Raw genomic sequence first — 27,685 nt, 5'->3', positions numbered from 1 at the left:
CTGGACCATTGCTACTGGTGTTAGTGTCCCCCTCGGGCTGTATCTTTTACTACAGGTAAAGGTGTCATGATGGAGCCCATCTAACACAGCCCAAATGTGCTTGGAGCAGAAGGGGGCAAATTCAGAGGGGTGCTGGTCAGCAGCCCGAGGCACCCACCTCTGTGTGTGTAACAGGATAGAAAAGCCTCGGGGAAGGTCTGGGGTGCACAGCAGAGACCATTTAAGGATTCACTTTGCCCAAGCAGGAGGATTTCCGGCTTTAGGCTTGTACCCGGCTCGCCCTTGTAGAACTGCCTGGGGTCTGACATGCCACGGGTTACAACAGACACCGACCCCCAAGTGGGGAGCGTGGGGCAGGCCCCCTGTACAAATGCCTGCCCTGCTCTGTGGGGTGGGGAAGGAAGGGGGGAGCAGCTCACACGGAGCGCAGTGAGCTTGCAGCATGAATGTATGTGTGAGGTGCACCCTGCGTGCGTGTGCCGGCATTCTGAGTTACACGCTAGTAACTAAACCCACTGGCTGCTGCAAGTGTGTGCCATCTTGCACGTTGTTTTGATAGAACCGTTCTGTGAGATCTGGTTCTGTTTATGGGAGCGTGTTTCTTGCATGCCATCGCTCTACTCTGAGCAGGAGCAGAACAGTTACTGAAGGGTGAACTTGGATGAGCTAGCGGTGGAGGTTTTTTATTTCTTTTTTTTTTTTAAAGGATTTAGGCATCCGTAGATCCCCGTGAAGGCAAAAGCAAGGTGCTGAAGACCTTTTGCCAGCCAAAAAGTTTTTGTCTTTGTGTCAAGGAATATATATCACATGTTGTATGTGCAGTAAAAATCAGATTAAAATGACAGACGGACTCGGTAGCTACAAGCGTAGAGCGATGCGTTCTTCTAAAAGAGCTGCAGTAACGATGCCAAAATACAGGCTAGCTGATGGGTTGTGTTCTCTGTGTGTTAAATTAATGTATCTGGAGCTCTCTCCAAAGGATGTTGCTGCTCCTTTTGGTAATTCCTGGTTTGATCTTGTAGGAGGAGGAAAATTTACGCTCTCAAGTCAGGGACCTGGAGGAGAAATTGGAGACTCTGAAGATAAAGCGAAATGAAGACAAAGCAAAGCTTAAAGAGCTCGAGAAGTACAAGATCCAGCTGGAGCAGGTACAAGAATGGAAGAGCAAAATGCAAGAACAACAGGCTGATCTCCAGAAACGTTTAAAGGAGGCCAAAAAGGTGAGCATCCCTGAGCAGCGGGGCAGCTCCAGTCCTGGGGCGTGCATAGGGAGAGGGGATTCCAGGGCTATTTCACTTGCTGAAGATATCTGTGGGGTTTTTTATGAAATACCAGCTAGCTTTAAACTGCATGCTGTCCTGGCTCCTGTCTTCTGAGTACGTGCTGGGTCCTAAACCGGCCTGTGACCTCACATATCGCCGTTCTCTCCAATGTAAATATTGGTTTAGGTGTTGAGCTGCCAGCGCCAATCCCAGATACAGTCAGAGCACCCTGCACATTTAATGCAGCATGCTAGCGTGGGTGCCGACTGCCGCTGGTCCATCGTGGCAGTAGCACACACAGCTTGTTCTGGAGCTGAAGCCACAGCTTCGTTCTCTGACCACTCTAGATATCAGAGCAGACAGAGCCTTTGGATGGACGTTGCACAGTCCTGCAAGGGTACCAGGGATGTTGTGCATCCCAGGATTTGCTTTTTGCTGCCTGCCTGTCCCCTCTGTCAGACAGCCTGGCCTTTGCAGCAGGAGAACTGACCTACCCCTGAGTGGATTCTGCTCTTAGTGCCAGTTTCAGCCCTGTGCAGAGTAAGAGAAGTTGATGTTACAGGTGGTTTCCTTTGATGGGGACGAAGAATATGGTAGTTAAGGAGCAAGTCACGCATCTCACCTTGCAGGATGGATGTCCAAGTGTGGCAGCAGCCATGTTTCTCCACTTTGATTAGCTGTTACAGGTCTGCCAGCGCTGTGGGAGGGCACTGCTCCAATCCCAAACCTGCTGATAAACTGCTGATCCCACCTTCAAAAGCTTGATTAAAACTCCTGGAGATCTTGCAACTGACCTCAAAAACCAGTGGACTCCAGCAGCCTTAAGAATCTTCCTGTATACTGAGGTTTCCGATCCACTGGATGAGCCAGCCCCGTAGGAGGAGGCTCATTGGTGATGCTGCGGGATCTGTTCATCTCTCCTGATGCTGCCTGCGCAGGGCTAAGCTTTCCCACTGTCCCAGTGCCTGAATCTCTTGAATGATTTTTAAAACTGCCACACCTATGTGGTGGAAGTTATTTTTTTGCCCTGCGCTTGTCCTTGACTCCCCAGTGTTTATGAACAGCAGCTTGTCTTTCCTCTGGCTTGCTTCTGCCTTATGTTAAAGCAGCACGCTTGGGAAGCGAGCAATCTGCTCCTGGATAGTACTCATGGCTTGAAGCACTTACATCCCAACATGGTTTCATTTTAAATACAGCATTAATATAAGCTTGTGTTGTATGAGTTGATAATCAGCATCAAGTCTGTTTGGGAATTGGGCTGAAGCAAGCTGGAACATCTTAGGAGCTGCTTTTAAACAGTGATGACATTATCCCATCCTCTGGAGCCTCATCTGAGCTGAGCATGACGGGGATCTGGGAAGGCTGAGAGGGATGCAAGGGGTTGTATCCATGCGTGTAAATACCTGGTGGGGGAAGTAAAGAAGACAGAGCCAGACTCTTCTCCCTCGTGCCTACTGAGAGTACGAGAAGAAGGGGGCACAAACTGAAATATAGCAAATTCAGTTTTAACATAAGAAAAACCTTTTTCCTGCAAAAGTCGTCCAACACCAGAGCAGGTTGCTCACAGACATTTGGAGTCTCCATCCCTGGGGATGTGTGAGGCGTGACCAGACTGGGTGCGGGGCAGCCAGCTCCGCGGCCCCTGCCTGAGCAGCGGTTGGAGTAGAGGCTCAGCAGGGCTCCTAGGCCACCTCAGCTGCTTCCCCCCTGCCCCGGGGACAGGGTGTAAATGGGTGCTGCCTTCCCTGTATGCCTCCTGGCCTGCTCTGGAGTGGGTTCCTCTCTCCGGTAGCTTCCTGGGGGGGGGGGTCCTGACCCTGGCTGTCTAATGTAGGCTTCAGTTTGTTAAAACTCATCTCCCTTTAGCTAAACTAACACCTGCCCTGCAGGGCTGGCTGGTATGAGTCACTGCCAGCAAAAGCCACGGGGCTTTGCAGCTAATGGACCTTAGCCTTGCTTGTTAACAAGAACATTTCTCCGGTGGCAGCTCTGCTCTTGCCGAGCCCTGCCTTGGGGTGTCCTTTGAAATGCCTGCAGCAGGCTGGTGCTTTCCCTCTTCCCTTTCTCCCCAGGGATGGGTTACCTGCTCCTGGCAGCCGTGCCAGCTGCTCCCAGGCAGACAGCAGGACTCCAGGACCCAGGCAAAGGAGCTGTTGCTTCTCTCTACCCTGGTTTTTCAGGGTGGATTCTTGGTGTGTTTCCCCAGTGATTTATTTGGTTGTCTGCTCCAGTACAAGCCTGTTTTCTGTCTTCACATCTGCCTCTCCTCACCTGCAGATTGTTTTTCTGCTGGGCTCTTCTGTGGGTGGGAGAAGGTGTGGAGCAGTGGAGAACTCTGGCAGCATTCGTCCCCTCTTGGCCCTGATAAGCTGCTGTTAATTGCACTTGATCCTCCTTTGGGACAGGCATGAGAGGCATAATTATCCAGGGCTCGTTGTTTGTGAGAGGGGTCTCTCCATCGCTGGCCTTGGGCTTCCAGGGTCTTCTCACCCATATGTGCTTGACCACAGGAAGCCAAAGATGCCCTGGAAGCCAAGGAGCGCTACATGGAGGAGATGGCAGACACCGCTGATGCCATTGAAATGGCCACCCTGGACAAGGAGATGGCAGAAGAGCGAGCAGAGTCTCTGCAGCAGGAGGTGGACTCCTTGAAAGAGAAGGTGGAATATCTCACGATGGACCTAGAGATCCTGAAGCACGAGATTGAAGAGAAAGGTGGGAAGGGGTCAGCTTTTGGGTGGTCTCAGCCTGGGTCCCACTGCACAAGGGAGCTCCTCAGTGGGGAGAACACTTGACAGCTTCGGAGCAGTGGTGCCTCCTCGCCGCTGGTTGCGGTGAGGCTGAGGCTTTGCCTCTGCGATCTCCCCCGGCAGCCTGTGGGGCTTTCTGCTCTATCCCCTGCCCCCCAGCCCCACTTGGTTGGCGCAGGTACAACTGTCACACGTGGGCAGGCCAGCAGCAGCTCCGCTGCATCTTCGCTTGGGTCCCGGCCTCACTGGGAGGGCAGAGATGGAACTGCTGCATTTTTGCATCTGAGGACAAACGCTCCTGTCCTAAGCTTAGAGGAGCTCAGGCTTAGTTTTAATGCTTGTCATTTTCCCTGGGGACAGTGGATCCCACCCCAGAGGTGTCTGACTGGGACAGACTTTATGTGGGAGTTTGTTACTTACTGATCCAACCTCCCAGCTTTGCACTGAGCACAGCTTCAAAACCAGTGCCTTACCCTTGCTTTTATTCCCCCAGGGCCTTTTAGCTCTTGGTATTCAAGGTGAGCTTTAAAAATTACACACAGCAGGAGATGAGCCAGCCATTAAACATTTGTAGTATTGGCATTCACCTGAAAACAGTCAAACCCGTAGAAGCAGCAGCTGATGAGGCAGGCAGGCTGAGGGATGTGACAGAAAGGTAAACATTCGAGGGACTAGGAAAATGTGGAGAGGCAGGGAGTAGTCTGTGGGGGGATGTGGAAATTAGGAGCAATGTCTTTGATCTGAGTTTCCTTTCACTGAATTGAGAGGACTGGGAGGGCTGAGAGCTGAGAGCGCCCAGAGTATCCAGCAATACATAACTGCCCGAGCCCAGCGTCTGCTCGGATGCAGTCTGCGGGTTGGTATGGTGGTTTTTCTTCTGCACTAACAGGCTTTGGTGGTGTCAGGGGAATCTCTCGGCCTACGAGTGCAGTGTTATGTGCCAGGCTTCAGTTTTGCTCAGCTGCAGGAGAGAGATGGACGTTTCCCCTTGGTGTGGCGTAGCTGTTCTGTTACTGGTGTTTGTAATGTCACTTAGCGTTAAGAGAACTGAATCTGTTTAGCAGCTGCTATTTCTGCTCAAGCAGAATAATGCTTCCTTTCTACTGCAGGCTCAGATGGAGCAGCATCCAGTTACCAAGTCAAACAGCTGGAGGAGCAAAATGCGAGACTCAAGGAAGCTCTTGTAAGGTAGGAGACCACTTGTGCTCCCCAAAGGCTGGGATGCTGCTGATGGAATTCCTTCCTACAGCATCCCATGCTCTCCTTAGTCTTAACAGCAGCTTGTGTCAGAGCGCTGACCCAAGTACCTCTGCAGAGCAGCCAATGTAACACATGCTGGCTGGTTTTGGATTGTTTTGGAGCTCTGGTGCTCATTTAAGATGCAGCAGAGAAGGGAGAATCTCTTGTCACCAGACACCAACGTAGATTAGGAGAAAATGAGCCACTTCAGAAACCTTGTGCATTTGTATTTCTCTGTGCAGCACAGCTGCAGGTTTATTCAGACAGCCTGTACAGTTCTCCACACGCCTCCTGCACAGGTCCTGCTTCAGGTTTCTTGAGCCTGTTCAGCACCATGACCTGGCTGTTGCCTTTCCCTGGGGAAGCCCGTCTGCCAGGGGCTTTGGGGCTCTTCTTTATGGAAGCTGCATGTGCTTGGTGTAGAGGTTCAGGTGGGGTCCCTCGGGTAGGCACACCACTGCTCGCTGTCCCGCTGCACTCCACTGGTGTGGCCACGGTTCAGTGCCTGCAGGGTGCTGGGTCGCCCTCGGTGCAAGGAACAGCCTGTGCCTACAGGCAGTTGTTCGTGTAGGCCAGGAGCAGGTAGAGGCGGTGGAAGCATCCCCTCCTGAAAGGAAAGACAAGAAACTGCCTTGTAAGGACCTCCAGACCAGTGCATGTCTGGGTGGGAGGCAGAAGGAAAGTCCAAGTGAGAGGAGCTCCCAGTGCTTGCGCTCCCTGGGCAGAGCCACTTCGGGGCATTAGCAGAGCTGTTCACACGGGGGCCTTGGTATACGCATAAGCAAAGCTCTGTTCTCTGCATGTCGAGGCACCTGTCCTTGTCTGTGCTTTGTCTTTTTGCTGCTGCTGAGCCCCTCTTTTACACTGTGAAAGGCTGTGAATGTCTTTTTTTTTCCTTTGCCCACTGGGTTCTTCCTTTCTGTCCTTTAGCCTGTCCCATTTACAGCAATTCTTTCCTGCTACTCTACGCTACTCTGTTGTCTATTTTTCTACATTCTCCTCTTCCATTCTCTCCATCCCCTATCGCTCTCATTCTTTCAAAGGAAGGTGCTGTCTCAGGCACTGATTCAGCCCCATCCCTTGCTGTTACTGAGTTGTTCTCTGGGGATGCTGCTCCTGTCCCCACCAGGGAGAGGCTCCAAAGATGTTCTGCTCGTGCTGCCAATGGGCAGCCAGTGCACGCAGGGGGTCTTGACTCTGCTGGTGCTCACCAAGAGTAATGTCTGGGAAGGGAATGGCTTCTCTTGCTCTGGTACCTGGGTCTCTGCTGGGCTTGTTGTGAGTCTGGTTGCTTTGTCAAAGGATGCGGGACTTATCTGCATCGGAGAAGCAGGAACACGTGAAGCTTCAAAAGCAAATGGAGAAGAAAAACACAGAGCTGGAGTCCCTGCGTCAGCAGAGGGAGAAGCTTCAGGAGGAGGTGAAGCAGGCGGAGAAGACGGTTGATGAGCTAAAGGAGCAGGTGAGCCCGGTGGGGGAAGGGTAGGCAGGGAGGAGAGGTTTGAGGCCCTTTGGGGCATTGAGCAGCTGCCATCAGGCCAGCTTGGCGTCACCTGCTGGCACAGAGCGCTTTCCATCAGTTACTCTTGGAGAGCCACGCTCGGTGATACCACTGCAGGGACTGATACTTCGTGGTCCTTGTGCAAAAGCAAACCCCGTTCCAGCAGTGGAACTGTGCTAGGCTCTGTTTGGCCGTAGGGTGGCTCTGGAACACAGGACACGGGTGATAACGTCGTGCTTGCCAGGGCTGATCTGTGTCCGCTGCTTGCTCAGTGCTGAGCCATCATATCTTCCTGCCTGGGTGATCCTCATGAGGCTTGTTCCTGGCCAGGCTGAGACGTTGGTGCAGGTGTGGGGCAGCCCTTAGGAAGCCCCCAGGAAGGGTCTGCCTTCACTGCAGAGCAGCCTGTGCAATTCCCCTGAACTGCTGTTCCGGGGGGGAACTGGCCTCGCATGCTCTGAGCATAAATTAGCCTGCGTTGCGTAGGAGGTGGGCTGTTAATAGAGGTGATGCTTCTTAATGCGGAGAGACTGAAATGCCCATTCCTCCTTTAATACTGTAGGTGTGTAATGACTCGCCTAGGTGCCCAGGGGGGACAGAGCTTGGAAAGCACTGTCAGAAGTCTGCAAAGACTTGCCCTGAAGGTCAGCATCATTTACACTGACCTGAAACTGTTCAGCCTTGTGCCCTCATGCTGCAGCTAAAGAGCCCGTAGCATCTCTAAGAGCCAAAGCCAAGCCTCTTTTTTCACATGCCTTTCCTTCTGGGGCTGCTGGCTGTTCTGGTTTGAGTTGTTGGCTCTCCTGAGGGACACTGTTCTGCACTATCAGGAGGGAGCTTATGCACTGTCTGGCAAACCCTCGACCTAGGATGGAGACACAGAATTTATCAGCCGTGTCCCACAGCTTGGCAGAGTGATCCCACAGTGATATAAAAGGATTTTTGAGCTGCTTGCTGCGATGTGTTGAGCTCCAGGTTGGAGTGTGGTGTGATGTGATGTGTGCTTGCAGGTGGATGCTGCTTTGGGTGCTGAAGAGATGGTGGAGACTCTGACGGAGAGAAACTTGGACCTGGAGGAGAAGGTCCGGGAGCTGCGTGAGACTGTTGGGGACCTGGTAAGACGATTCCTCTGGCGTAAGGGCTGGTACTGCAGGACTTGCTTGGCTTCCTTCGTGCCTGGTGTGTGGCTGGGCTGGTGGGAGGATGTCGTGGTTTAACACTGGCCAGCAACTGAGCTCCACACAGCTGCTCGCTCACTCCCCCCGGTGGGATAGGGGAGAGAATCGGAAGGGTAGAAGTGAGAAAACTCGTGGGCTGAGATAAAGGTGTTTTAATAGATAAAGCAAAAGCTACACGTGAGCAAAGGAAAAGAAGGAATCCATTCCCCACTCCCCATGGGCAGGCAGGTGCTCAGCCATCCCCAGGACAGCAGGGCTCCATCATGTGTAACGGGGACTTGGGAAGACAAACACTGTGACTGAGTGTCCCCCCTTCCTCCCTCTTCCCTCACAGCTGCCTGCCTGGCAGTGAGGCTGCCCAAGGCACTGGGAGCAGCCTGGCAGCGGTGCCAGGGGGAGCTGGGGAACCTCTCCGCAGGCGTTGTGCTCAGTGCCGCTTCCAAGCGGTGCACCCTTCTGCTCTGCAGAGCAAGCCCCTTGCATCCCAGGGTGCTCCTCTGCCCTGCTCCAAAAATGTCCAACTGCCCTCGCTTGCTAAGCTGTGTTGTAACCAAGTCCGTGCTGCCTCCTCCTTGCCAGGAAGCCATGAACGAGATGAATGACGAGCTGCAGGAAAATGCCCGGGAGACGGAGCTGGAGCTACGGGAGCAGCTGGATATGGCAACGGCACGGGTCCGCGAGGCAGAGAAGCGTGTGGAGGCTGCACAGGAGACTGTGGCCGACTACCAGCAGACCATCAAAAAATACAGAGAGCTGACGGCACACCTTCAGGTGCGGCCCCTCGATGCCCTCCGCGTGGCAGTGGGGTAGTGCCCACCGGAGCCGTGCTGCTCTGGGAGCCCACTGTGGCAACGAGGAGACCAAGCATGTGTAGGCAAGAGCATTCCCAGAGGTGATCCCTGGGTGTGGGGACAGCTGCCTCCAGCTCTCCTGGGAGAGGGGCATGGCAGAACACAGATGGCTGATGCCCAAGAGCGGGTTCCTCACTGACCCTTCCAGGGCACCTCCAGCAGTGCCAGACTACGTGTGCTTCTCTGACCTCTGACAGCCCTGCCTGTCCCTCTGCCTGTGTCCAGACAGGGCTCGCTGGTAGAGCCCCTGCTGAAGTCAGCGCTGTAAATACTGGGGAACACGTGGCTGTTTCAGCCTTGTACTGCGCTGTGCTGCTTGTGCTCCAGGCTTGGGAACCGAGTCCTGGAAAAAACAGAATAGTGTGGGGTTGTTCCAGCGCTGGGCTTGGTTCTCCTGGGCTTTCCTGGCAGTGAAAGGGGATGGGTAATGAGTCTGTGTGGATTTCTTGGCTTTAACACAGCCTGCTGTCAGCCGAGTGTTTGGAAAGCTCTTGCATTCCCCTTCCTTATTTTCATCCATCATTGTGCATGTTGCACAATGAGCCCCCGGTCCTCCACCCTGCCCTCCCGGAGGAAGAGGCATTGGGAGGTTACGTGTGGGTGTGCTGCAGAGGGTGTGGGATTACAGATCTCCTCTGTGCTGCTTTTCTGTGTGTCTCATCACAGCTTCTTTCTGTGCTCAGGACGTGAACCGGGAACTCATGAGTCAGCAAGAAGCATCTGCTGAGAAACAGCAGCAGCCTCCTCCTGAGATGTTTGACTTCAAGATTAAATTTGCGGAGACAAAAGCCCACGCTAAGGTAGGGCCAGCAAGAGAGCTGCGCACCAGGCATGTGAACTGAGCAGAGTGCATTCATTCCCGTGTGCAAGGCTCCTGGAACAGCAGTGCCGAGACACGGCACCGGCACGTCAGTGCCAGGCTCAGGGTGGGCATTCCCCACATGTTGGGGCTGGCTGTGAGCCACAGCTCTCAGAGTTGGCCTGCAGCTCTCGTGCCAGCCATGGAAGCAGGCAGAGGCAACTGTCAGGAGCTGGGAGGAAGATGGGGCATGGAATGGAAGGGAGGATGCTACCAGTGTGTGATGCACTGCTGTCACTAGCCTGCACGTGGATGTGTGCAGGGAAGGCTTGATCAAGCAGACCAGTTTAATCAGGAGGAAAAACAACTCTGCCTTTGCTCCTGTGTGGTTTCTGTGCCAGGGGCTTGGCATGGGCTGTGCAGAGACTCCCCTGCTCCGCTCCTGGCCAAGCTGCAGCCAAAAGGCCCTGAGGTTCTTTCGTTGCTGCTGCTGCCTGTCAGTGGAACCAGGCTCTTGCTGTACCCAGGGTTAGACCAGAGCTCCAGACCAGTCCCTGGGCACCTCCACAGAGCACCAGTTGGTAAAAGAGTCATAGAATCACAGAATCATAGCATGGTTTGGGTTGGAAGGGACCTTAAAGCCCACCCAGTCCCACCCCCCTGCCACGGGCAGGGAACCCTCCCACCAGCCCAGGTTGCTCCAAGCCCCGTCCAGCCTGGCCTGGGACGCTGCCAGGGATGGGGCATCCACAGCTGCTCTGGGCAGCCTGTGCCAGCGCCTCGCCACCCTCACAGGGAAGAATTTCTTCCTAATATCCGATCTGAATCTCCCCTCTTTCAGCTTGAAGCCATTCCCCCTCGTCCCATTGCTACACGCCCTTGTGAAAAGCCCCTCCAGCTTTCTTGCAGCCCCTTCAGGCACTGGGAGGTGCTCTAAGGTCTCCCTGAAGCTTTCTCCTCTCCAGGCTGAACCACCCCAACTCTCCCAGCCTGTCACCCGGCGCCTCTGGGCACTCCAGCCTCTGACCATCTTTGTGGCCTCCTCTGGACCTGTTCCAACAGGTCCATGTAATAAGAAATGTTTCCTGTGCCAGTTGGGGAGTGAGGCATTAGCTGTGTTCCAGGCGGGAAGAGGTTTTGACTTTTTAAGATACCACGCAGGCTGGGATGCACTGGGCTGGGGAGGGAAGCGAGCAGGGGCCGCCTTGACCATGTGTCTCCTGCAGGCCATCGAGATGGAGCTGCGCCAGATGGAGGTGCAGCAGGCCAACCGGCACGTCTCCCTCCTCACCTCCTTCATGCCCGACAGCTTCCTGCGCCACGGAGGGGACCACGACTGCATCCTGGTGCTGCTGCTTATTCCTCGGCTCATCTGCAAGGTGGGTGGGTGCCCCGGCTCCCGCCTGCCGGGGGGCATTAGGCCTTGTCAAGAGCTTGTGTTAATTCTTACTTTGAAGCTCTGAGCTGGGGCTGTCTCCTGAGCTGGGCTGATGGGGTTTGGGGTGTCATCCTCAAACTCGTTGTGCTGTGTGGGCTAGCCAGGAGTTGGTGGCTGCACCTCGGCTCTGTGGGAAATACATGGTTTCATTCTGTCCCAGTTGAATTTGGGATTTCGAATGTTTACTTGTTTGAGTACTTTCAAAATTGTTTGGGAGAAGGGAGGAGGAGGAAGCAGGAGTCCCTGGTGGTGGGTCAGTGGCTGGAGCGCTCAGCGATGGTACCGGGGGGTCAGGCCTGGCAGTTTGGACAGGGCAGGCGCCTGAGCCTCGGTGTCTGGCAGCACTGCCTGGGGGTCTGGTGCTTGGCTGTCCCACTGATTCCCCTTCTGCGCTGCAGAAATCTTTCCCAGGCAAGTTTGCTTTTTTTGGGGGGTGTGTGGAGGTGTTTGGCTGGTCCGTGGCCAAGTGGCACAGACCAGAGCAAGCACAGGAAGACTGAAGGTGTGCCCTCTTCCCCCACAGGCTGAGCTGATCAGCAAACAGGCCCAGGAGAAGTTTGATCTAAATGAAAACTGTGCGGAGCGCACCGGCCTCCGGGGTGCTGCGGGAGAGCAGCTGAGCTTTGCTGCCGGGCTGGTCTATTCCCTGAGCCTGCTGCAGGCTACGCTGCACAAATACGAACAGTGAGTGCCCAGCCCTTCTCCTCGCCCTTGCTTCCCACCCACTGTGCCGCCTGGAAGCACAGAGGACCTCTGCAGCCTCGCAGCAAGGCCTGGTCCCTCTGGAGTTAAAGACATTTTGGCAGCTGGGCTAGAAAAAAAGGCTGAGGGATCCCATTTATTGCCTTGTGGTAGGGTTATTCACCTCTCTTGTAACTCTCTCTCTGTTTTCCTAAGAATTGACACATGAAGGGATCCAGTTCTCTAGCACGTGTTGCTTATTCTTCAGCTGTGACCGTGTTTTGAGGCCAGAAGTAGCCTTGGTGCATTGATTTTTCCATCTGTCCCGCCAGGAGATGCATCACAGTCACTTGCTGAGCTTGACTGTATTTGGGATTGCCTCTGGGCTTCAGTCCCCAGGAGCAGGCTCACCTCTGCAGCCTTGTGCCCTCCCCATGAGTGCCCAGGGCTGAGTCCAGTGCAGAAGGTTTCGGGCTCCGTCAGCCTGAACCCCTTGGTCAGTGTGAGCCCGCTGCTGGGCAGGCTGACAGCGCTGAGGAGCCGGGGCTTGCCTCCCACACCGGGGATCCCTTCGGACACCGAATGGCTGTGGCTGGGGAGGGTACTCGCCTTGAGGCTTGCTGGGCTTTGCTCCCAGGGAAGTGGCTCAGTCTGAACCACATCCCTTTGCTCCCGCACCGGCATGGCTGAAGAACTCATAAAGTTTCCTCCTGCCTCCAGCACTGCTTTCTGGCTTAGAGCCTGGAGTGCTTTTCTGTTCTGGGGCTCCCTTTCCTGTAGCTCCCAGGCAGCCTTGTTTTCTACAGATATTTTTTCCTTCCTTAACTTCTCTAGCTGCGGTGCTCCTGGGGGTCCAGCTGGTGCTCCTGGGGGTTCTGGTGGTCCAAGATTGGCACCCAGAAGCAAAGCCCTCTATTGATGCTGTCTGGAGTGTGTGCCTGTCCCAGTCAAGCCGACAGTGTCTGTGTTCCCTAACCAGGGCCCTGAACAAATGCAGTGTGGAGGTGTATAAGAAGGTGGGGATGCTGTACCCCGAGATGAGCGTCCATGAGCGCTCGCTGGACTTCCTGATTGAGCTGCTGCACAAAGACCAGCTGGACGAGACTGTCAATGTGGAGCCGCTGACCAAAGCCATCAAGTACTACCAGGTGGGTCTGCACAGCCAAGAGCGATGGGCTCTTGGCCAGGCTAGGCATGTTTCTGACCAGCAGGGTGGGGAACTGGTGCAGCCCCACCAGTGTGTGCCATGGCTGGGTGCCCTTGGGTACGTCGTTCACGTTGATAAGCTGTGAATAAGCTTGTTGGTAGCACTTCCCTTTGCATGTTTTTCACCTCCAGAGCCTGTGACTGTGTTGCCTGGGGGCTGTGTTCTCTGCTCTCCATTCCTGGGAGGAGGCAAGCAGAAAGGATGCAGTCCTCCCATCCTGTGTTTCGGTTAAGAATATTCCTTAACAGTTTCTGTAGCTGCATGCTGCAGACCAGGGTTGCTGACCTTTTGCATTAAGGGCCACCAGCTCTTGCAGAGGGCAGAGCGTTCGGTTCTGGTGGGGGTCACTGCAAGAGTTTTCACTTCCAGTTAAAAATGAGGCTAAACCCTCAACGTTTGGTATTTTTATGTTACGCGTTTCCTCATTTGGTTTGTTTGCTTGCATGTGCAGAAGCATTTGAGGGGTGCTGATCTCTGCCACTCTCTGTCTCCACCTAGCACCTGTACAGCATCCACCTGGCTGACCAGGCTGAGGACTGCACGATGCAGCTGGCCGACCATGTCAAGGTGAAGCGGGGAAAAAAACCTGACTCTTTCTTTCCTGTATGTTTTCTGTCTTTGCCCTCTCTGCGTAAGTCAGAGTGCCTCTTCTCCCCCTCGCCCCATTGCAGTCACTTCTCCCCCTCGCCCCATTGCAGTCACTTCTCCCCCTCGCCCCATTGCAGTCACTTCTCCCCCTCGCCCCATTGCAGTCACTTCTCCCCCTCGCCCCATTGCAGTCACTTCTCCCCCTCGCCCCATTGCAGTCACTTCTCCCCCTCGCCCCATTGCAGTCACTTCTCCCCCTCGCCCCATTGCAGTCACTTCTCCCCAGCTCCTGCTGCCAGTGGTGGCACAGAGGTGATGAGGGCTCCCAGATCAGGGAAGGGGGAATAAGATGTGGGGCCATTTGCCCTGCAGACATCTGGGTAGAAAGTCAAGAGCAGCAGGGAGAGTATGGAGAAACTCCTGTCTAAGAGGGAGTGTTGTACTGCCCCGAGCTTCTAGGGGAAGCACTGGTGTCCTGTGCTCCATGGAGTAAGCCAAAAATCAGCTGAATGCCTCAGCCTGTTTTCCTGCTCCTGTAAATCCTGGAGTCATGGCAGGGTGGTGTACAGAGAGTCCATCCTGAAATGCCTGAGACCAAAGCCCTGGTTTACCCTGGAGCAGCTCCCTTGCCTGGTCTGTGCTTTGCCCCAAGCTGACGGTACCTGGTTTGTGCTCCGCAGTTCACCCAGAGTGCCTTGGACTGCATGGGGGTGGAGGTGTGCCGGCTGCGATCCTTCCTCCAGGTAGGACATGCCCAGGCTGGCTCCACGGGGCTCTAGCGAGGGTTGTGCTGGGTTCCGTTCACCGATGCTCCCTTTGTCAGTTATACTGAGGTCCTTTCTCTGCACCCCAGGCTGGGCAGGAGGCATCCGACCTTGCCATCCTCCTCAAGGACCTGGAGACCTCGTGCAGTGACATTCGCCAGTTTTGCAAAAAGATCAGGCGCCGCATGCCTGGGACGGATGCTCCAGGTATCCCTGCGGCACTGGGCTTCGGGCAGCAGGTGAGCTGGCTGGCGGAGCGGGGCACCCTAGCGCTGCCCAGCATGGGGCCATCTTAGCCACACATTGGGAGCTGTGGGCTGTACTGGGCATGCATCAAATGCTGATGGATCACTGCTGTCCTTGCTGGCTCCAGGGAGGGAGGGTGCTGGTGTCTGTGCCCTGCTTGCGCTGAGCAGCAACCCACTGCTCAGGCAGAGGAAAAAGGTGTGAGCGGAGGTGGGATGTAATGTCTCTGGGTGTTGTGCTTCTAGTTGGGATGAAGACATGGGCTTCGTAACCTACTTTTCTCCAGTCTTCAGTTTCTTTTTATCTTTTCTGGTGTTTCCCATCTTCCTAGTGATGCTTCAGCAGCAAGTTACAGTCCTAGCAGCCATTGAGACTAGGCTGAGGCCAGCGTTGTGCAGCCAGGAGCTTCCCCAGCGCCAGGGGAGCGAGCTGGAATGCAGCCCGTTTGTCTGTGCCTTTCTCAACCATCCTGCTTCTGCCCCACTTCCAGGTGTCGGACACGCTGCTGGACTGCCGCAAGCACCTAACATGGGTGGTGGCTGTGCTGCAGGAGGTGGCCGCTGCTGGGGCGCAGATGATTGCTCCTCTGGCAGAGAACGAGGGGCTGCAGGCGGTGAAGCTGGAGGATCTGGCCTTCAAAGCAAGCGAGCAGGTGGGAAATCCCTTTCCGGACTGCTCCCCCTTCCCTGCTGCAGCGCGGCGCGGCCGGGACCCATCTCACTCCAGTGTTATGGACCTGCCCTTGAGCAGCTCTGGATGGGAGAGCCTTGTGGAGGCTGGGAATGAACTCCTGGGAATATGGCCAAATGCCAAAATGCCAAAGACTTTGTGTTCCCCTGCTCTGTGCTGTCATTCCCCCCGGCTGGCTTTGCTCCGCAGCCACGCAAAGGGACTGCAGCCTCAAGGCCTGTGGCATGTTGTGGGGAGTCAGGAGGGGGCTGTAGTGGGGGCTGTCAGCCCAGCCCGCAGCTACCTGCCACTTTCTTCCCATGCTTTGCAGATTTATGGCATGCAGGGCATCAACCCCTATGAGTGTCTGCGTCAGTCTTGCAGCATCCTCATTGCAACCATGAACAAGATGGCCACAGCGATGCAGGAGGGAGAATACGACGCGGATAGGCCACAGTCCAAGGTGGGCTTCAGCTGGGGCAGGGGCCTCGGGCACAGCAGGAGCATCCGAGCTGCTCTGTAATCTCCCACGGTCCTGCTGTGCCCTCCCCTGGCAGGAGACTGGCTTCTGGGTGCGATGTGGGGCAGAGAGCTGTGGAGGTGCAGCAGCTGCCTGCAGGATTTGGGGAGGCTGGGAACGGTCATTCCCCTTCTTGCCGCATGGACCCATCTGCAGTTACTGGAATTCTGCATAAAATACTGATTTTGTATCTTGTTCCTCTGGTCTCCGTTGCAGCCCACCCCACCTGCTGACCTACGGGCAGCAGCTCTTCGGGCAGAGATCACTGATGCTGAAGGGCTGGGGCTTAAGCTGGAGGACAGGGAGACAGTCATCAAAGAACTGAAAAAGTCCCTCAAGATCAAGGTAAGCAGTTCTTCGGTTGATCTCTGCCTTCCTGGCTGGTCAGTGAAAAGATGTTTGCTGCTGTAATGGTCGTGTTCGTGCTCCAGGTGATTTGTTGCATGTGGAGCCAATGGTCCCGAGTCCCAGGCAGATCTTCTCCTGGAAATACCCTTCCAGCTGCCAGGGAGGTGCTGCCTGCCTGGTACCTCCCTGCCAGGGACTGGCCTGGCCTTTCCCCCATGCCATTCTGCGACGGCGAGTAGTGGTGCTGGGTGCCTGTGCCTGGGTGCCAAGCGTAGGCACAGTGTGGGTAGGAGCTGTGATTTCTGTGCAGGCTCCCACCAGGCACTGCAAGGAGCTTCTCCTCGTGCCCGCTATCCCCAGGCCCTGGAGCTCTCTGAATTTCTTTCCTGCTGCTCCAGGGCGAGGAGCTCAGTGAAGCAAACGTGCGGCTCAGCCTCCTGGAGAAGAAGCTGGACAGTGCATCCAAGGATGCAGATGACCGTGTGGAAAAGATACAGACAAAGCTGGATGAGACCCAGACGCTGCTCAAAAAGAAAGAGAAGTAAGTGTGAGAGGGGGCTGCTGTTGGAGGGTCTCTGGTGAGGAGTGGACAGCTGGTGGTCCTTTGGGCTGACTGGGAGGACTTGTGGGTTAGTGGAGGATCCACAGGGGAACCAGCATATTTTAATGGTGCGTGGCCGAGCTCAGGCTGGCAGAGGGTCCTGGGAAAGGTCCTGTTCAAATGCTCTTGTGGAAAGGGCTGTTGTCCCGGCATGTTCTTACCACCATTACTGTGCTCCACATGCCTCTTGCCACAAGTGTGTTGGCAGAGCGACTGGTGGAGGAGCAGGGAGGTGCAGCCTGCAGGGCGGAGGGAGGACTGCCTGGCGGTGTGAAAGCTGGGCAAAACAGCTGAGGAGACGCTGGGTTCGTATGGATAAACACTTCCTTTGTGTGCTGTGCTGCGGTCTGCAGTGGAGGCTGGTGGCGCTCCAGCTTCTGGGTCAGCAGGTTTGGGCTTGAAGCAGGATGCGTGGCAAAGCCAGGAGCTCTTGGGTCCTGGACTGCTTGCCTCTTTCCTTTGGAGGAGCGTCTCCGGGTACACCTGTGACTCTGTGTGCTCTTCCCAGGGAGTTTGAGGAGACCATGGATGCTCTTCAGGCAGATATCGATCAGCTGGAATCAGAGAAAGTGGAGCTGAAGCAGCGCTTGAACAACCAGTCAAAGCGAACCATTGAGGGCCTGCGTGGCGCCCCTGCCTCCGGAGTGGCCTCCATCGTGTCTGGCATTGCCGGAGGTGCGTAACCAGCGTCCCCAGAGCGCTCAAACACTTCTGCAGCTGGTGTGGGGCATGTGCAGGCTGGAAAGGGAGCCTGGGATGTCCTCCCGACATGGAGCCCGGGAGCTGTCGGGGGGGATACCCTGCGGTGCCTGCCTGGGAGCTCAGGCTGCTGGCAGGAGCTTGGGAACATGCTCTGACAGCCAGCCGTGCTGCCTGCCAGCCCTCCCACGGCGAGCCAGAGCCCCCCCTGCGCTGGCAGCGGAGAGGGCAGGGGGCATGCAGGCTGTAATGATTTTGGGGGTGTGGGGAGCGCCGGCAGCTCCCCAGTGCTGTCTAGCAGTTCCCTGCTCAGGTGGGCAGGGCAGCGGCGGCACCCCTGTGGAGCTAGCCTGGGTGTCCCTGCGGCTGGCTGGGGCTGGGGGGCCCTTGGTGGTGGGGCACCCCGCTCTGGCTGCTGTAGCACCCAGTCTGTGGGCCCATCCTCCCACTGGGATGCTCCCATGGCCCTGATACTCCCATGGCGACACAGTGGTGTGCGCCTGCCGGCTGGCATGTCCTTGCTGCAGGCAGTACCCACCTGTGCTGCTGCTCCTCTCCAAGGCAGGGCAGGCAGGTTAATGTAAAATCAGTGCAAGATGAGAATCAAGCCGTTTTGGCCACATGTGAGGATAGACTGACTATTTCTTTCTGTTTTAGTCTCTGCTAATGGTGGTAAGTGAGCCTCAAGAAAACTGGATGCTTTAATTTGGAAAAAAAAAATTTCCTTCAGTGTCTGGAGCTCAGGTTTTTCAACTTTTTTTTCAGACCTGAGGCTGCAGGTCCTCGCACCGGCTAGCTGGGGTGTTAGCGCTTTCCTTGTCACTCTGGAGGAAAAGTCCTGCAAAAACTGCTGGTGTCAGAAGCAGGTCTTCCGCATCTTTGTCAGGAGCTCTGGCTGTAGTATAGCCACAGAACTGAGAGCTCGGGTGTCCTTCAGGACCGTGACCAGGGTGGCTGTGGAGTAGCCTGGCCCTCTGGCCCCAGCGTGGCAGGGATCCAGTGGGTGCCTGATCCTTTTCACCTGATTTGGGTCAGGTGTACCTGGATACAGCCTGGCTGCTGGTATCCAGCAGCTTCTGGCCCTATTGGAGCTGCGGCCTCTCGCTGAGTCACTGTGGCCACATGCTCTGGCTCCTGGGGACACTGGCAGCGTGTTCTCACTCCCAAACAGCATATGCAGCGCCGTGAGCATGGTGCCGGCACCAGCCTGCTCACCAGCTCTGGATTTCAGAGAAGGGAGCTGGGGGCACAGGGAGTGCGTCCCGGAGGCACCCCAGCTCTCAGGGGTGCAGTGCACAGCGGGTGCAGCGGGGCAGCCTGCGGGTGCTGCTCCTCTGCCCCTGCGCAGGGGGGCTCAGGCAGAGCAGCTTGGAGCAGGTCAGCGTGGGCCACCAGGCCTCGGGGCACGCAGCAGGGTGGGGCTGTCATGGGCCAGCTCTGCAGGAGCCGCACCATGGGTGCATGCCTGTCCCGCTCGGGTCACGCATGGCCGCGCTTACAGCCAGGGCTCACTGGCTCCTGGCCAGATCCAGCAGCAGCAGCACACGGAGCCCCACTGCCCCAGCAGGGCCACTGGGATGGTCACTGCTCCCAGGATCAGGGGAATGGGGGTTGGCACAGGACACAGCCATGGCTGACCAGAGCTTCTCTGGCCATGGCTCCTCTCAGACTCAATCCTCGGCTTTAATTCTGCTTCTTCTTGTCTTTCCTCTGGCTCCTCTCCTTGTACTGCAGAGGAACAGCAGAGAGGTACGGTACTGCACCCCAGCATGCCAGTGCTCCCCGCCACCTCCAGCCCCCAGAAGTGCATGCCAGGGGAGGACTAGCGTCCCAAGGCACCCAAGCATGGCCCTGGGACAAGGCTTGGTTTGGGAGCAGGGGGAAGGATGCAGGTCCTGCTCAAGGGCAGCACTTGGCTCAGAGGCCAAGCAGCCTGTGGCGCAGGGGAGCTCGAAGCTGGTGTGCACCTGGACAGCACCAGGAGCCCAGGAAGGGAGTGATGAGCATGAAACCCCTACAGGTGCAGGGTGGTGCGACTCCCGCAGCGGAGAGATGGGTCCCCACAGTGCCCTGGCACAGCCCCACATCTTTGGGAAGTGGGCACTGGGAGTGCCAGGCTGCTGAGGAGACATGTGGGGGTGAGGTGCTGCCCCAGCCTGCTAGCATCTTGGCCTTCTCCATGGGAGGTGCCGCATGTCGGTGACGGCTCCATCAGTGTGTAGGCACACATGGGCAGGCCCTGCTTCCCCCTGTGCTGCAGGCACTCATCCCTTTGCTGAGTCTGTCTGCATGTCCAGCACTGCTCTAGCAGTCCTGCTCCACGCTCACATGTGACGTTGCTGATGCTGTTCGTGCCTGTCCGCAGGTGTAGGTGCCGGCCAGGTGACAGGAGGTGGCTCAGGACCTGTCCAGGTGAAGGACTCACCTCTTCTTCTCCAGCAAATTGATGCCCTGCAGCTTTCCATCAAGCACCTCAAGAATGAGAACAACCAGCTCAAGGTGAGGTGCAGGGAGGTGTCTCACCCTGTGGCGGGTCCCCGGGCGCCGCCGATGTGCTCCCTCCAGTGCGGCAGAGCAGCTCTGCCCTCTGCACTGTGGGTTTCCTCCAGAAAAGAAACGGGAATGGTAAGAGGCATGTTGGACTCTGCTGTACAAAGTGGGGCTCTGCAAGGAGTCCGGCCAGGGCACAGCTGCACTGTTCCTGTTTCTGCAGCCAGAAGCTCAGGCTGCACCCTAGGAGCATGGCAGCCAGAGGGAAGGGCTGTCCCACGGCGCTGCGGCACTGCTCGGGGGTGTTCATCTCCCTGCATCAGCAGGCTCTGGGCTGGGGGCTTGCCACAGGTTGGCGCCTGCCTTCGGCTGGTGGTCTTGGGCAAAGTTGTGTCCCAGGAGGCCAGGGAGGGTGGTCTGCCTGGGATGTAGTGTACCTGGGATAAGCTGGAGGAAGGGTGCTTAGTCCACCACATCTGGCAATGCTCAGGAGCCACAGCTGTGCTGCGGGGCTCGCAGTGAGCTCTCCACTAGTGACGCGCTTTGAGCCCTTTGGGGAAGGGTCCGAGCGCAGGGTCAGCAGCTGGGAGCTGGAGTGGCTGGCAGTGCCAGTGCTGTAACTGCCGAGCCTTGATCCCACCTTCAGACCAGGGACTCCAGATGCTGGCTGATGCAGGCTGATTAAGGCATTTATTGATTAACGCACTATGAGGGAATTGGCAAAGCAGCAAATAATCTAATTAACCGAACAACATTCCACTAATATTAATTCACAGACACGTAATTATGCAGACTTATGCACAACTGTGAAGCCATTAATGATAGCTCTTACATCTAATGAGTCACACATATGGCTGCTGTTGAGTAACAGTTCTCTAAGTGCTGAGGTGCCAACCTGTTTCCCCGTCCCCAAGCCTCACGTGTGCCCAGCTGGTTGTCCTAGGGCTTTCCTCCAGTGTCCTGCTGCATTTGGGGCATCACTGTTGCCCGTGGGTGCTCCCACCCTTGGAAGATCCAACCTCTGGTGGTTTTGGCTATAGTTTTGTGCCTTTTTTTTTTTTTTTTCCTCCCCTCATTTGGGCTCTTCGTTTTGCTGCCTTTACACCACATTTTCCATGCTCCTTTCCTCCCAAACAAATGCCCTGCCCCTAATGACCTTCTCCCCATTGGTCCCAGGGAGCCCAGATGAAGATGGAGCTGGCCAGCCTGACGCCTCTGCAGGTACCCAAGATGTCCCTCCCCAAGAACAAGCAGGGAGAAGGTCTGGCCACGCACACGCTGTATCGCAAGACCAGCCAGCTCCTGGAAACCCTCTATCAGATGAGCGCCAACGCCAAGGTTGTAGACATGAAGCAGACCAAGTCAAGTAGGTCCTACACAAACCTTCCTTGGCTGAAGCACCTGGGGAGCGGGGGGTGGGGTGGGGTGGGCACAGGCAGCTGCAAGTCAGAGGGAGCTTGGCCCACGGTCTGTGAGCAAGCTCTACATCTTCTCTCTGCCCTGGGGAGGGACTGGCACACACTTCCCGTCTGGCCAGCATCCAGAGCAGGGTTTGCTGCGGGGCAGAGCTCCTGCCTACCCGCTGAGGGCTGCCTGCGAGGGATCTGCTCTGGTGGCACAGGCTTCCCTGTGCAGCAGGGAATGGCCTTGTGCCCGCAAGACATGGCTGTCCCCGTCCCCCTGGCTGCGGGCATCCATGTGTCTGTGGACAGTGTGGCACTGGTTCAGAGCGCAGGGGCTGAAGCTGCTCCCTGGAGTCAGCATGGCTCAGCCTCTTCCCTGCAGCGCTGCTGGGTGAGCTGGGAGCCCCTCACTCCCCAAAACCTCCCACCATAACAAAGAACCTGAGGTGGGCGAGTGCTCTGCGCACACTGTGCGCCCTGCAGCTGTGGCTGGCTGGCCCTCGAGCCCCGAGGGGGACAGATTCCCTCTCCTCCCTCCTCTAAACCTCCCTCCCCTGTGTCGGCATTCGGATGAGCCCGTGCCAGCGGATGAGCCCGTGCCAGCAGCAGGCTGTCAGGGCTGAGCGAGGTGGCCCCGCTGCTCCACAGTGGAGGTGTTCGGGGCAGAGAGCGCTGGATGGGTGCTGGTGCTGCCATTACACCTGCGCAGCCCTGCCCGTGCCTCGTCAGCCCGCAGGGCGCCTGCCTCTCTCATCTCCTGCCATTTTCTGCAGCAAGGAGCTCATCAGCGCGGCTGCTGGAGCAGACGGCCCGCCTGTGGTCCCTCAAAAACAGCATCGACACCCTGAAGGTAAGGCAAGCCCCCCCACGCCAGCTGCAGGCTGCTGCTGGGGTGGGAGGGTGGGTGTCCTGGTGGCCCCCCAGGCCCAGCCCTCCTGTCCCCCTGCGTCGTGGGGGGAACAAACTGGCACATCTCAATGTGAGCATCGTCACTGGTAGCGGGGGTGAGGTGCTGCCCCTTTCCCAAATGAAGCTGGGTTTGAGTCCCGGGGCTGTGGGGCGGTGAGGGGCTCGGCATGGCGGCAAGGGGTTCAGCACGGTAGTGAGGGGCTCAGTGGAGCAGCAAGGGACTTGGTGAGGAGATGAGGGGCTCGGCGGGGTGGAGGGCCTGCGTTTGCCACAGCAGTAGCAAGTTTGGGGGCGACCGTGCCATGCTCTTCCTGCCGCAGGATGACACGATGCGGGAGATGGTCCAGCAGCAGCTGGGCGCCAGCGTATCCACCAACTTCGGCATCTTCCCCTCCTCCTCCTTCCTGAAGGTGAGACCCCCTGGGCTGGGGCAAGAGCCTCCATGCCCCCCCCCCCCCCCCCCCCAGTTTGCTCCGGGGTGGTGCGTGGCGGTGGCTGGGGAGGGGGGCCGCCCCCCCGGGTGTGCCCCCCCCTAAGGTCGCTGTGCCCTTGCAGGCCAAGCAGGAGAAGGAGGAGGGCATGGCCTACTACGGCAAAGTGACCTTCCCCTGCCCGCCGGGGCACAGCCAAGCGCACAGGCTGCTCCTCACCCCTGAGCTGCTCCACAAGCTGCGGGGACACTTCGCCTCCTAAGCCGGGCACGGCCCCCCGCCCCGCACAGACTGCGGCTCGTCGCACCCCTCCGCTGCCTCTCCCCTGCCGGCCCCGGCCGCTGCTCCTCCCCGGCCCCGCGCGTGCGGTGGCAGCCGGAGCTGCTGAACCCCGGGGCGAGCCGGGCCCCCCCCCGCCCCGCCGCTGTCAGACACTACGGCCGCCGGGACCCCCCTACCGCCGCGGCGGGGCTGCACCGGGGGGGCCGGAGCCCTCCAACCACCCCCCGCCCCGTGGGGCCGCTGCGGGCCGGGGGCTGCGACCCCCCAGCCGCGCGGCCCCCCCGGCACTCGCACTCTCGAATAAAGCTGCCCTGAAGCTGCCCGCGGCCCCGCGCCTTCCTGCGCCGGCACTGGGCCGGGGGGGATGGAGGGCAGGGGCAGGGGGATCCGGGGCGGTGTGGAGACCGGGGGGGCGGTGGGTCCCGCCACGTGCAGCCCCGCCGAAGGTCGGGGCGCGAAACGCGGGACAGGGGCGGAGCGCAGGACGCGCGCGGGCGGCCCCCGTTGGTCAGAGGAGCGGGAAAGGGCGGGAGGCCGAGGCATTGCCTGGGCCTGATTGGAAAAGGAGGCGAAAGGAGGTGGGACCGCGCAGTCCTGTACTTGATTGGCTGGCGGCGCCACCGTTACGGTAGCCTGCGCTGATTGGTGGGGCTTGCCGGGGTGCGGCCGTTGATTGGCCGCGGACGGGAGGGGCGGGCTTCCGGTGCGGCGGTGTCAGTTCCGGCGGCGGCGGCGGTGGAGGGATGGTGAGTGTCCGTGGGGCTGGGCCGCGCCGGCCCCATCCGCCCGCATCGGGCCGGGCCGGGGACCGGGAGGGCCGGAGATGGGCGTGCGGCGGACCGGGGCGCGGCGGGGGCCGGGCTGGGGGTTCCTGTGCCAAGGCGGGGAGGGGGCGGGGGGCGGGCCGGGCCGGGCCGGGAGCGGGACCAGCGCCAGCCCCGGTGACTGGTGCCGGTGCAGGTGCTGCTGCACGTGCTGTTCGAGCATGCCGCCGGGTACGCGCTGTTCGCCGTGCGGGAGGTGGAGGAGATCAGCCTGCTGCTGCCGCAGGTACGGACCGCCCCGGTCCCCGGCGGGGGGGGCGGGCGATCGGGGGACGAGGGGCGGCTTCGTCCCGCCCGGGGAGAGGGTCGTGCCCTGGGTGCCGCCCCCGTTCCCCGTGGCGGCGGGGTCTGACCGGGCGCCGCGCAGGTGGAGGAGAGCGTCCTTACCGTCGGCAAGTTCCACAACGTGGTGAAGCTGGTGGCGTTCGCCCCCTTCAAGTCGGCGCAGAGCGCGCTGGAGAACATCAACGCCGTCTCCGAGGGTGAGCGGAGGGGGCGGGGGGGGGCACCGGGACTCCCCGCGGGGAACGGCGCGGCCCCGCTGACCCGCCCCTCCCGCAGGGATCCTCCATGAGGACCTGCGGCTGCTGCTGGAGACCTCCATGCCGGCCAAGAAGAAGAAAGCACTGCTGGGGGTGGCCGACGCCAAGATCGGGGCTGCCATCCTGGAGGAGCTGGGCTACCAGTGCCAGACCGGGGGAGTGGTGGCCGAGATCCTGCGGGGTGAGTGCAGGGCGGAGGCAGAGGGGATGCCTCGGTGGGGTGAGTGTGGGGGCAGAGGGGACACCCCGGGTGGGGGGGGAGGGGGGCATGGGCAGTGACCGCTCGGTGCCCCCGCAGGGATCCGCCTGCACTTCCACGCACTGGTGAAGGGCCTGACCGCCCAGTCGGCCTCCAAGGCCCAACTGGGCCTTGGGCACAGCTACTCCCGGGCCAAGGTGAAGTTCAACGTGAACCGTGTGGACAACATGATCATCCAGTCTATCAGCCTGCTGGACCAGCTGGACAAGGACATCAACACCTTCTCCATGCGCGTGCGGTGAGCGGGGCCGGGGGGTGGCAGGGGGCCGGGTTGGGGCACAGGCCCGTCTCCCCACGCTTACCACAGGCAGCTGCCCCTCCGGCTGCCTGTACAGGACGGGGAGGGAGAGCAGCGCCCCGAAGGCGGCCTGGCCTGGTCAGCAGTGCCATGGCTGGAGCCTGCCTGGGGGCCACACGCAGGACAAGGGGTGCGCGAGGGGTGGGCTGTGACACTAACGCTGTCCTGCAGGGAATGGTATGGGTACCACTTCCCCGAGCTGATCAAGATCGTCTCTGAGAACTACACGTACTGCCGGCTGGCCAAGTTCATCGGAAACCGCAAGGAGCTGAGCGAGGAGAGCCTGGAGGGACTGGAGGAGATCGTCATGGACAGCGCCAAGGCCCAGGCCATCCTGGAGGCCTCCCGCTCTTCCATGGGTGAGTGGGGATGGGCTGTGACGGCTCCACTACCACTTCCTGGGGGGGCTGAGCTGTGGCAGGAGGGGACCTGCCTGTCCTGGGAGGGGGCTTTGGCCACACAGTGGGCATTGCTCAGCCCCTGACTCACCTCTCCAGGGATGGACATCTCCCCGCTCGACCTTATCAACATTGAGAGCTTTTCCAGCCGTGTCATCTCGCTCTCAGAGTACCGCAAGGGCCTGCAGGAATATCTGCGCTCCAAGATGAGCCAGGTGGCTCCCAGCCTCTCAGCCCTCATCGGGGAGGTGGTGAGTGCGAGTGCCTGCGCACCCTGGGCTGCCCCGGGCCATGGAGATGATGTCTGAGTGAATCTGTCAATCCACTGAGTTGTGCTGCTGACACCTTTTACTGCTGATCCCTGTCCCGGGGGGCCGCACACAGCCTGGAGCTGTGCTCGTAGGGGGGGAGCAGCCGTAACACCCACCCTTTTCCTTCCCAGGTGGGTGCCCGCCTCATCTCCCATGCCGGCAGCCTGACAAACCTGGCCAAGTACCCAGCCTCGACGGTGCAGATCCTGGGGGCTGAGAAGGCCCTTTTCAGGTACCACTGCAGGGTGGTCGCGGTGATGGCAGGCCCCTGGGCCGCTGGCTGTGACGTGCTGGGCCTCTGGGGCCTCGCCCGCCTGTGAGCAGCCAGCCCCAGTCTGAGCGACCACCGTAGCTCTGTGTCTTGCTGGCGGGGCTGTGCCCCGGGCACCCCGCAGGTTAGCGGGGCAGGGGGGAGGTGGCTGTGCCGCCTGCAGGCGAGAGCCGGGGCTGCTGGTGGAGGAGGGCGGTGGGTGGCAGCTCCAGTCTGGGGGTGCCCTCGGCCCCAGGCACCCCCACACCACCCTGACCGCCGCGCCGGCTGCTTCCAGGGCTCTGAAGACACGAGGGAACACTCCCAAGTACGGGCTTATTTTCCACTCCACCTTCATTGGACGAGCAGCCGCCAAAAACAAGGGGCGCATCTCCCGCTACCTGGCCAACAAGTGCACCATCGCCTCTCGCATCGACTGTTTCTCAGGTGCCCGCAGGGCCGGGGCAGGCGGGGCAGCCAGGCAGCTCTGCCATGATGGGAATATTTTTCGTCAACAGCATCTCACAGTGTGAATGGTGACTCCTGTGGTCTGAGCAGAGCGTGGGGCAGGGGCATCGGGTGCTGGGGTGGGCAGGGTGCTGGGTGCTGAGCCCCTCTCTTATCCCTGCAGAGGTTCCCACCAGTGTCTTTGGGGACAAGCTGCGGGAACAGGTGGAGGAGCGCTTGGCCTTCTATGAGACAGGGGAGCCGCCCCGCAAGAACCTGGAGGTGATGAAGGAGGCCGTGGTGGAGGTGAGGCTGCTGCTGGGGCCAGCCAGGCCCTGCTGTTGGACATGATGTCAAACTGCCGTCCTGACCCACCATGGAGGGAAAAGACTGATTTAATGAGGCTGATCCGACCAGTGCCGCAGGGTGGTGAGGGACGCTGGGCTGGGAACCTTCTGCAGCACTGAGCTCTTGCTCTCCTTCCTCAGGCAAGTGAGGTGGTGGCTGAGGTCAAGAGGAAGCAGGAAAAGAAGGAGAAGAAGAAGAAAAAACGAGAGAAGCGGCGGCTGGAGGCCTTGGCTGCAGCTGCAGAGGAGGCAGAGAACTCCGTGCTGGAGACACAGGTGAAGGCCGGGGGGTGGTGTGGTGCTGGGAGGGCCTGCGGAGGGGGAGCGTGATGGTCCTGCCTGTCCTGCAGCTGTGCGGGGTTTGTGGGGTGGGGCCCGGGCTCCAGCCTCACAGCAGGGGTGAGGGAGGCAGGATGTGGGGCAGCCGCACAGCTCCCTGGGCCAGGCACAGCTCCTGCCGACTCTGAGCTTCCTTCAGGAGAACGACATCGAGCCCAAGAAGAAGAAAAAGAAGAAGAAGCAGCAGGAGGCCGAATCAGAGCATGAGTTGGAGGCTGTCTCGGAGCCAGAGGAGAATGGGCTGGAGGAAGAGGCCTTGCCCAAGAAGAAAAGGAAACTAACGGTAGAGGCTGACCAGGAGGAGGAAAAGAAGAAAAAGAAGAAGAAGAAGAAGAAGAAGGGAGCCAGGGACTCAGAGGAGGATTAGGGGAGTGGAGCTGGAGCCAGGCCGTACTCCAGCAGCATGGACTCACAGACTGACGGGTCAGCTCAGCATGGCCCCTTGTGGCCACCAGCATTTCATGGCAGCATAACACAACGGAACTGGCGGCACCCCATGGTCTGGGTGAGTCCCTTTGCCCAGGCCAAGGTGCCAGCAGTCCCTGGGGCAGTGCTCTGGCGCACTGTGCCTATGCAGTGTTGCTTCCTTGTGGCCCCTTCCCGTGGGGTGGCTCAGGCTGCATGTGGCAGCTGTCACTGGGCCATGCCCACAGCTTGCGTGGGGCAGAAACCCACCCCATGTGACCGGACCTCAATAAAGGGCTGAGGTCATTGTTCATCCTCTTCTGACTTACTGTAGTGCAGACAGGTGCCCAGGATGGGCTGCTGGGCCCTGGCGTGGCCTCACATCCCCTCACCCAGGTGGGAGGTGACA

General features: G+C 58.7%; 2 protein-coding genes and 2 non-coding genes across 13 annotated transcripts in view; all 4 read left to right on the top strand.

Moving 5' to 3' along the window:
* DCTN1 (dynactin subunit 1) overlaps window positions 1–23,177 on the top strand; it is an 84,482-nt gene extending 61,305 nt beyond the window's left edge. For 7 of the 10 annotated variants that reach the window (XM_037388914.1, XM_037388883.1, XM_037388874.1 and 4 more), the window contains 24 exons: window positions 1,023–1,220; window positions 3,773–3,977; window positions 5,122–5,200; window positions 6,554–6,713; window positions 7,763–7,867; window positions 8,510–8,701; window positions 9,465–9,581; window positions 10,807–10,959; window positions 11,542–11,702; window positions 12,679–12,847; window positions 13,405–13,473; window positions 14,175–14,237; window positions 14,348–14,497; window positions 14,995–15,156; window positions 15,505–15,636; window positions 15,910–16,038; window positions 16,440–16,582; window positions 17,151–17,317; window positions 19,076–19,090; window positions 19,707–19,840; window positions 21,008–21,197; window positions 22,008–22,084; window positions 22,464–22,553; window positions 22,699–23,177. In XM_037388914.1, the coding sequence (XP_037244811.1) occupies window positions 1,023–1,220; window positions 3,773–3,977; window positions 5,122–5,200; window positions 6,554–6,713; window positions 7,763–7,867; window positions 8,510–8,701; window positions 9,465–9,581; window positions 10,807–10,959; window positions 11,542–11,702; window positions 12,679–12,847; window positions 13,405–13,473; window positions 14,175–14,237; window positions 14,348–14,497; window positions 14,995–15,156; window positions 15,505–15,636; window positions 15,910–16,038; window positions 16,440–16,582; window positions 17,151–17,317; window positions 19,076–19,090; window positions 19,707–19,840; window positions 21,008–21,197; window positions 22,008–22,084; window positions 22,464–22,553; window positions 22,699–22,836 (3,198 nt within the window). In that variant the 3' untranslated portion in view covers window positions 22,837–23,177. The remainder of the gene's footprint in view (window positions 1–1,022; window positions 1,221–3,772; window positions 3,978–5,121; window positions 5,201–6,553; window positions 6,714–7,762; window positions 7,868–8,509; window positions 8,702–9,464; window positions 9,582–10,806; window positions 10,960–11,541; window positions 11,703–12,678; window positions 12,848–13,404; window positions 13,474–14,174; window positions 14,238–14,347; window positions 14,498–14,994; window positions 15,157–15,504; window positions 15,637–15,909; window positions 16,039–16,439; window positions 16,583–17,150; window positions 17,318–19,075; window positions 19,091–19,706; window positions 19,841–21,007; window positions 21,198–22,007; window positions 22,085–22,463; window positions 22,554–22,698) is intronic. The other 3 variants (XM_037388894.1, XM_037388856.1, XM_037388930.1) reach the window with 1 other exon arrangement.
* A 330-nt stretch (window positions 23,178–23,507) lies between these two features.
* NOP56 (NOP56 ribonucleoprotein) lies at window positions 23,508–27,594 on the top strand. The gene is made up of 12 exons (XM_037388834.1): window positions 23,508–23,602; window positions 23,817–23,906; window positions 24,048–24,162; window positions 24,242–24,403; window positions 24,521–24,719; window positions 24,951–25,138; window positions 25,277–25,428; window positions 25,620–25,720; window positions 26,037–26,185; window positions 26,370–26,491; window positions 26,674–26,808; window positions 27,011–27,594. Exons 1-12 carry the CDS (start codon window positions 23,600–23,602, stop codon window positions 27,236–27,238), a joined length of 1,644 nt encoding a protein of 547 aa, XP_037244731.1. The 5' UTR covers window positions 23,508–23,599; the 3' UTR covers window positions 27,239–27,594.
* LOC119142568 lies at window positions 26,226–26,296 on the top strand. The gene has a single exon (XR_005102327.1). It is a non-coding gene; the product is annotated as a small nucleolar RNA SNORD56 (small nucleolar RNA).
* On the top strand, window positions 26,528–26,596 carry LOC119142566. The gene has a single exon (XR_005102326.1). It is a non-coding gene; the product is annotated as a small nucleolar RNA SNORD57 (small nucleolar RNA).
* Window positions 27,595–27,685: the final 91 nt, after the last annotated feature.

Source organism: Falco rusticolus, chromosome 1, assembly GCF_015220075.1.
Source record: "Falco rusticolus isolate bFalRus1 chromosome 1, bFalRus1.pri, whole genome shotgun sequence".
Lineage (NCBI taxonomy): Eukaryota > Metazoa > Chordata > Aves > Falconiformes > Falconidae > Falco > Falco rusticolus.
This window is presented reverse-complemented; position numbering and strand designations above follow the sequence as displayed.